The sequence below is a fragment of the Pongo pygmaeus genome, chromosome 1, assembly GCF_028885625.2.
Source record: "Pongo pygmaeus isolate AG05252 chromosome 1, NHGRI_mPonPyg2-v2.0_pri, whole genome shotgun sequence".
Classification (NCBI taxonomy): Eukaryota; Metazoa; Chordata; class Mammalia; order Primates; family Hominidae; genus Pongo; species Pongo pygmaeus.
In genome coordinates, this window is record NC_072373.2 from 4,433,915 (window position 1) to 4,442,149 (window position 8,235).

At 46.7% G+C, this 8,235-nt stretch overlaps 1 protein-coding gene across 2 annotated transcripts in view; it reads right to left on the reverse strand.

The window, feature by feature from the left end:
* Positions 1-1,618, reverse strand: part of DESI2 (desumoylating isopeptidase 2) — a 60,461-nt gene extending 58,843 nt beyond the window's left edge. Inside the window, exon 1 of one of the 2 annotated variants that reach the window (XM_054457937.2) lies at positions 1,215-1,618. In XM_054457937.2, the coding sequence (XP_054313912.1) occupies positions 1,215-1,256 (42 nt within the window). In that variant the 5' untranslated portion in view covers positions 1,257-1,618. The remainder of the gene's footprint in view (positions 1-1,214) is intronic. The other variant, XM_054457954.2, reaches the window with a different exon arrangement.
* Between the last annotated feature and the right edge of the window lie 6,617 nt (positions 1,619-8,235).

Below are 8,235 nucleotides of genomic sequence, written 5' to 3' on the forward strand. Positions count from 1 at the left end.
CATCTCCAGGCTCACATCAGAATTCAACAGAGGACTCATCTCAAGTGGCAGACAGTTCCTACACCCTTCTGACACAATTCCCAGATACGGCATGAGAAATCCCACTCTACCCAAGATATAATAACACTGTAAATTTAGAAACTTATAAATAATACAAGGGAATACAAAGTTTAGAACTGTATAAGACTCTTGGCCTGTAGTATTTCTGCTCTCCTGCATCTTTAAGCCAACAAAAATAACGACGGGCAATTTTTCATTTGTCAGTCAACTTACAAGGAATTTTAAGCATTGCAGTCAGAGGTACTAATCCATTCTACAGAACAAAAACCCATCAACCCAAAGCAAGCAAACACACCCAAACATGCATCTAACTGCAACGACAATTCTCTACCGGGTGCTTTTTTCTGGGGGCATTTCACTGCAAAAATCAGGCAAACCAGTTCTTGGACTCGATTCTGCGTGCTTGCCATACTCCAAAGTTAGATGATACAATCAACAACTTCTTCCCTTCCCTCTCCTGCGGTCACGTCACCTGTTGCATCACCTGGAAAGTGGTCTTCAGAGTGTAGCAAAGGAGCACCACCAGGATCTCTAAATAATTCAGCTGGGCTATTTTCTTGATAAATGTTAGCCTCATTCATATTTTAACGAGGCTGCCTTTAACACACAAGGAAAGGGTGTGTTGGCTCCTGTTCACCTTTGAAGAGATTCTAGCACAGGCACCCGAAAGCTGTGACTTTCTGGACTTAGAGGGGCTTGGGAGTTTTTGAAGACGTAGCCATGGAGAGAGATGTACAGTTCGGCAGAAGCAGAGGAGCTGGGAGCGCAGGCGGTCGGGACGGGGGTCCCGGGGCAGCCCCGGGGGCCGGCAAGTGGGGTTGGAAACGCAACGGAAGCTTTGCCGAAAGGACACTGCACGGCGGCCAAGGGGTCGGGCCCAGAGCCGGGGTCGGGGCCAAGCTGAGCGGATGGCAGAGGTTCAAGCCCACCCGAGCTTTGGCCAAAACCCTCGGGCTGACTGGGTTCACCGGAGCGTCGACGAGTGCCAGGATTAAAAAATAACAATACTCCCTCCTTTACCCCCGGCTTCCCCCGAGAACTAGGCTGGAGGCGGAGACGCGAGGCAGGAAGCGCCCGGGGCCGGGGTCCGAGCCCGACCGGCGAGAGGAAGCCGGCCTGGGCCAGGGCTCGGGGCCGCCAGGGGCCGCACTCACCATGTCGTACACGTTGAGCACCACTAACTGGTTAGCCCCCATCCTCCTCCCCGCGGCCGCCGCCTCGTCCTCAAGCCGCTCCGTCTCCGCGGGGCCGGAGGCCGCTCTCACCCCCGCGGGCGCTTCAGGGGGCCTGAGCCGGGCACTAAGCGTACAGCCCGGCCCGCGGCAGCCGGGGCGGAAGCATCGGGCAGCCGAGCCGCTCCCGGGCGCCGCCGACAGGAGCCTCTGTGCGGACGGGGCCGGACCGTTGGCGGCCCGCTCCGGATGAGGCACCTCCCCTAGGCGGCAGACACGTGGGGAAAGGCGGGGCTTGAGCAAGGGGCGGGCGCCAGGCGCCCCGGGGGCGGGGCCGGCCCGGCGCCAGGACTGAGCCCGCCTGCGCTCTGGTTCTCGGCCGGCGCACCTCGGGACCTAAAATGGCGGCAGCTTCGGCGCCTCCGCGTCCTGGAGGAACGGGGACCCAAGAAGACTACAGTTCCCAGCATGCAGTGAGGATTTCCCCTTGCTACTATAAGTGCAGAGGCGGAGTCTCAACAGCCCTTCGACTACAACTCCCTGCATGCCGCGGAGGCCCCGGTCCTACCAGACCAGGCCTCCCCGGGAGACTACAACTCCCAGCATGCAGTGCTTTAGAGCTGCGGCAGATCCCTTGCCGTCCGCGGGCGGTGAAATCTTCTACCTTCATTCACCCTCTCATCGCCGGTGCTGCTGCTGTTAGTAGTTGATGTCGCGTTGAGCTCGATGAAGCCAGCGAAATGTGGCAAAAGACCAGAGTGATGACCCTAAGTTTTCCAAATCCCTCCTCACTTTTTATTTGGCAAGGGGAGGGGTGGGGAAATAGAGGAAGACGAGTTACTGGTGTGTGATGAGGTGTAACGTGCATCCAGTTAATCCTAATGTGGAATTTACATTTTGTGAAACTATCTTGCTGAGATGGGAAGGGTACAGTAACCGTAGCTTAGCACAATCCTGGGACGTAGTATGCAGCTCTGCATTAATTCAACAGATGTTTGTTGTGTGCTTCCCATGTGCCAGGCAGTGTTGTAGGCCCTCGGGAATGCCGTGATAAACAGGGACAAACAAAATATCACTGATATGTGCTTTGCAGAAAATTTAAGTAAGGTGAAGTCATTCTTAAATTGGCTGCACGGGGAAGATCGTTGTAATGAGTTTTAAGCTGAAATATGAATGACAAAGCCAGCCCCGCAAATATGAGGGGGAGGAGTATTTCAGTCAAAGGGAACAAATGCAAAGATCTGAGGCATGAAGGAGTTTTCTGTATTCAAGGAAACAAAAGATCACTGTTGCTGGGACACAATAGGCAAGGAGTTAACGGTATTAGATGAGCTGGGCAGGTAGGCAGAGGCCAGATCCCGGAAGGATTTTAAAATTGATAACAGGGGTTGTATTTTAAACGAAGCCATAAGTTTGGACCAGGGAGTGAAATGAGTGTGCGTGTGTTTAAAAATGATTACTTGGGTTGCTGTGTGGAAAATGAATTTCAGAGAGGCAAAGGAGGTGGAAATAGGGAGATGAGTGTGGCAGATTGTAAAAATAGCCACAAATTATTTCCAGTCTCCCAAATTATACTCTTTGGTGGTGTCTCCCCCCACTGACTGCACTGGACTGTGACTTGCTTTGGACATGGGACATTAACATCATGCAAGCAGAGGCTTAAAAAACACTTGTAAGTTGGGGCTTGCCCTCTTGCTGAACTTGGGAGTCCTGTGACCACCATCTTAGGAAAGAGTGTGGGCTAGCCTGATGGATGACGAGGGACACATGGTCAAGTCATGGCCCACATCCAGCTGACAACCAACCAACTGCGAACATGTGAAGCTCTCCCGGACTATCCTTCCGTGGCCACAACCACACTGATCGGATGAACTGCCCAGCCAACCCACAGAATGTGAGAAATAATGTTTTCAGTCACAAAGTTTTGGGGGTGGTTATGTGGCGAAAGTTAATTGAGTCCACCAATTGGATGCTGTTCCAGAAGCGCATGCCAGAAAGTGGCTTCGTTGTTGCTGATAGTGGTGGAGACTGAAATAATTAGAGTTTAAATATTTTGGAGTAAAGTCTGTGGAACTTGCTAATGGGTTAGATGTTGAGTTGGTTAGGGAGAGAGGATTCAAGAATAACTTCTAGATTTTTGACTTGGGCAACTGAGTGGATAGTCCTGGCATTTATAAGATGTGAAACATTTTGGGGAGGAGCAGGCTGGGGGGAGGGAAATCAAGAGTTATGGTTTGGTCATGCTAAGTTGGAGATGCCTTTTAGACATCAATGACTGCCAAGTAGTAGACATTTGAATAAACTGGAGTCATGGCCATTATAGACTTGGGGCTTGGTTGGATGACCTAGGAATATGTGTAGCTAAAAAGAAGTGGGCCAAGAACAGAGCTCTAGGACCCACCCTTCACCATGTAGAGGTCAAGTAAAGGATGAAGAGGAAGCACGGAGGCAGGAGGAAAATCAGAAAGAACATGATAACATTGATGTCAAGACTATTGGATTCAGCAATATAGAGATCACTGGTAGCTTTGACGTGAGCGGTCTCTGGGAGGAGTGAGATTTAAATAACTGCTTTAACAGTTTGAGAAGCAAATGTAAGGTGACAAAAGAGAGACAAACCTGGGGGCAACAGCTGGATAAGGCTGTGTGGTCAATGGAGGGCGTTTTGAAGATGGAAGGCATACTTGCATGTAAAGAAAGAAAAATTGATATAGGAGAGGGAAAGATTTGCAAGGGCAAAGAAGGGAGAGGGATCCAGGACACAAGTTAAGGGTTGCCATTTCGTAGGGGGGATGCTTCATCCATAGTGATGGCATAGAAGGCAGATGCAGGTGCACAGGTATGGCATAGAAGGCAAGGAGACAGGTAGGCAGGTTAGAAATACGGGAGTGTAGGAAATGAGGGTGTTTGTTCCTGATTTACTTTGATTTTCTCAATGAATTACGAGGCAAGAATGTCATCAAAGAGTGAGACGTGAGGAGAGCGGCGTAGGGAGTTTGGAGAGACAGAAGGTGATGTAAAATAGAGGAAATAAGTAAACTTGGAAAATGTGGTTTGTCAGGTAGTGTTGGGGGACAGTAAATGCTGTGCACATCATTGTTTGACTGTCCTCTGGAAGGCTGTTGACAAAGTTTTAAAACCTGTTTTTGGTGTATCAGCTGCCTTGCTTCTCTTTCCTACCATGGTGTTCCTCCCCACCTTAAGCAATTACACAAACTACGTAATCACATCTGCTAAGTCCCTTTTCCTGTGAAAGGTGGGGAAAAGGCACTATGCATTTTCACCTTATTTAGTCCTGGCTGCAGTCCCCTGAGGGCTGAAACCACAGATTCACTTTAACTTACTGTACACACTCCCTTTGCCCTTTGTGATCTCATCCACTCTCAGCTGTAACTGTTGCATGTATCCTGAAGAGCTGCATGTCTCCATCTTCAGTGCTCTTCTCTCTCCAGAGTGCTAGGCCAGTATAACCTACAGCCTCTTGGACTTCTCTACCAGGATGTACTGGTTTCCCTTGGCTGCAAATTGCCACAAACTTAGTGGTTTAAAATAATACAAACTTATATTCTTATAGTTCTAGAGATCAGAAGTCCAAAATGGGTCTCCCTGGGTTAACATCAAGGGCTGTTCCTTCTGGAGACTCTAGGGGACAATCTACTTCCTTGCTTTCCCAGGTTCTAGAGGCTGCCCTCATTCCTCGGCTGATGGCTCATGGCCCCGTCACTCCAGTGCCCACCCCTGCAAGCCATTTCCATCATCGTGTCTTCTCTGACTCCCTTGTTTCTCCTTCTTACTTATGAAGAGCCTTGTGATTACATTGGACCCACCTGATAACTGAGGATTCTCGCTCCATCTCAAGATCCTTAATCACACCTGCTAAGTCCTTTCTTCCCATGAAAGGCAACAGCCACAGATTCTGGAGATTAGGATGTGAACATCTCTGGGGAGCTGAGATTCTGCCGTACCACACAGGATGGCCCATGGTTACTTTGAATTTATCAGGTACAAAATAGAATTCATCATCTAATGACAGAATGAATTATACTGCTCATGTAATTCAGGTATTGATCCATCAATAATGAATCATCCATCCTTCATTCATTGAACAAGTGTTAAATGAGTACCTTTGATGTGTCAGCCTCTGCGTCCCTAATTCACCTGTGATAGAACAGACATGATCCTACCCTCATGAAGCTTACAATCCAGTGAAACACAGAGAATAATATCTATATTCTTATATATATATAAAATAAACATAATATAAAAATATATTCTTTTTTTTTTTTGAGATGGAGGTTCACTCTTGTTGCCCAGGCTGGAGTGTAGTGGTGCAATCTTGGCTCACCACAACCTCCGCCTCTCGGGTTCAAGCGATTCTCCTGCCTCAGCCTCCCAAGTAGCTGGGATTACAGGCGCCTGCCACCACGCCCGGCTAATTTTTTTTGTATTTTTAGTAGAGACCGGGTTTCTCCATGTTGGTCAGGCTAGTCTCGAACTCCCGACCTCAGGTGATCCCCCTGCCTCAGCCTCCAACAGTGCTGGGATTACAGGTGTGAGTCACTGTGCCCGGCCAAAAATATATTATACTTATATAATAATACTCTTATATTACATATTATAATATATAATCTGCATTATATATTATATTTTATTTATATATAATATGTATTATATATCTGTATCACTAATTCACTATGATAGAACAGACATGACCCTACCCTCATGAAGCTTATAATCCAGTGGAAGAAAAGAATATATATACTTACATATATCCTATAATAAAATATATAATATAAATTCTTATATATAGAATATAATTATTCTATTACATAATATACAATAGAATATAAATATTGACTCATAATTTTATAATTTAAATTGAAGGAGACCGTAGTAGAACATAACACGCAGACTTATTTGAGGTGGTTGTCAGGAAACGGATGAACAAAGAGAATTTAGTATACAGAATTGTAAATTGGGTATTAGAGGGCTGAAACAAAAAGGGAACACCGAGCTGTCAGAAAGCTAGAAACAGCTAGGACACTTAGGTCTGGGAGAATAAAGAGGTCAGAATTGAAAGATTTTTGAAGCTTGTAGGAGAGCCTTATTAAGCTGGAATTGCAGACCCTGAAGAGGAGAACTGCTGGTCTCTGGTATTTCTGAAGGGGCACAATGACATCGGCCCTGGAAAGTTTAAAAAGCTTCGAGCTAGGAATTATCCACCGCTGCTGAAATCAAGCGCTACTGCTGCTAGATGAAGAAGCCTGCCTACGTTCCTGCTGACCGGAAGGTAGAAAACAGGAAGTCCCTCCTCCTCCTGCCTTCCAGTTTCCGGCCAATATACCTTCCTAGATAGAGAGGCCCTGGCAACAGAAAGCAAAGCATAGAAGATCACTATTTCTTAGGTAACCTGGGGGGAGATCTAAGCTGCCCAAACCATTATAAAGGAAAATTAATTTTAAAGCTTATTGCTCTCTGTGTTGTAGAGATGACTGAGTCTGTGTTTTATTTATTGTTCTGTTCCAAATTACCCCAAAACGTAGCAGCTTAAAACATAGTTTCTGAAGGTCAGGAAGCCGAGGACGGTTAAGGTGGGTGTTTCTGGCTCTGAGTCTCTGGTGGAGCTGCAGTCATCTGATGGCTTGACTGGGGCCTGAGGATCTGCTTCCAAGCTCACTGACATAGCAGCTGGCAGGAGGCTTTAGTTTATCACCACATGGGCCTGTCTATAAGGCTACATATGACATGGTAGCTGTTCTTCCCAGAGCAATTGATCCAAAACCAGAATGGGAGAGTGATCAACAAGAAAGCTGCAGTGTTTTATAACCTGGTCTCAGAAGTGACCTACCATTACTTTTGCTATATTCTGTTGATCATACTGACCAACTCTGGAGCAATATGAGGTGATACTACACAAGGGTGTGAATACAGGGATCACTGGAGCCCATCCTGGAAGCTGGCTACCACAGATGGCTATATAAAACTCTGTCAACTCCACTGAGGTGGTAGCCAGAGTGAAGAATGGCTTATGTGTTCCGGACCCCTGCTGGTTTCCTCTCTGCTCCACCATGAGAAATATTTGAGAGGTCATTCTCAGCTCCCTTCACCCTGCTCCCCATGCCCCATCCTCTGTTAGATCAGTTGTTATTGGTTGACTACACTTACTGCAAGATTTGGATATACAGTCCAGTGCTAGAAGATGGGCATATGAATTCTCCAGTAGATCTTGAAACTGTTTATTTTCCACTTCAAAATGACCAGGTCCCTGAGAAGGTAGCCTAGTTAGACAATTCAGGGGACAATGGTGCTCTTTGTCTTAGATGTCCTTAGTTATGAAGTTATGCATAATTGGAATTGATATACTTGACTTTTGAAGCCATTGGTAATTGTACCAGGTTGTTCAAATGAAAGTGAAATGTGATTGGCTAGGTTTTTGATAATGCTTTGCTAGTCTATATCTGGAGGTTATATTTCAGGCAAGGCAAATAACTTTCCCTAGATAGGTGGTAAGGGTTCAACATAGCTCACTTCTCAATTCTGTGCCTCCCTTGTCTCCAAGAACATGATCCCCTATTGGTGAGAAGATGGAGGTCATCCTTGTTGAAACTTGGGCAGTCAGCTTCCCTAGTGCCTTTTCCATTCTTAATGGGTACAACATAACCTGGGGCCCACAACAACATGGCACCCAGGCATCTAGTCTACCATGGCATCTGTTCTATCTACCATGATCGGACCAGACATGAACTTGTTTTGCTAGTTTGTTATCTAAATGAGGATATCTACTTAGAAATTCCATAGAATAGGTAGACCACTGAATATTGTTGTTGATGTGAACTGTTTCTCGTCCTCTTTTCTCACTGGGATGGAAAAGAACAGATTTGCAGAGTCAATAGTTGCATGCTGTATACCCAAGGTCTGATGAATCTGCCCTAGCAGTGACACCATATCTGGCACACCAGCTGCAACTGGTGCTACTACCTGGTTGAGTCTGTGGGAGTCAATA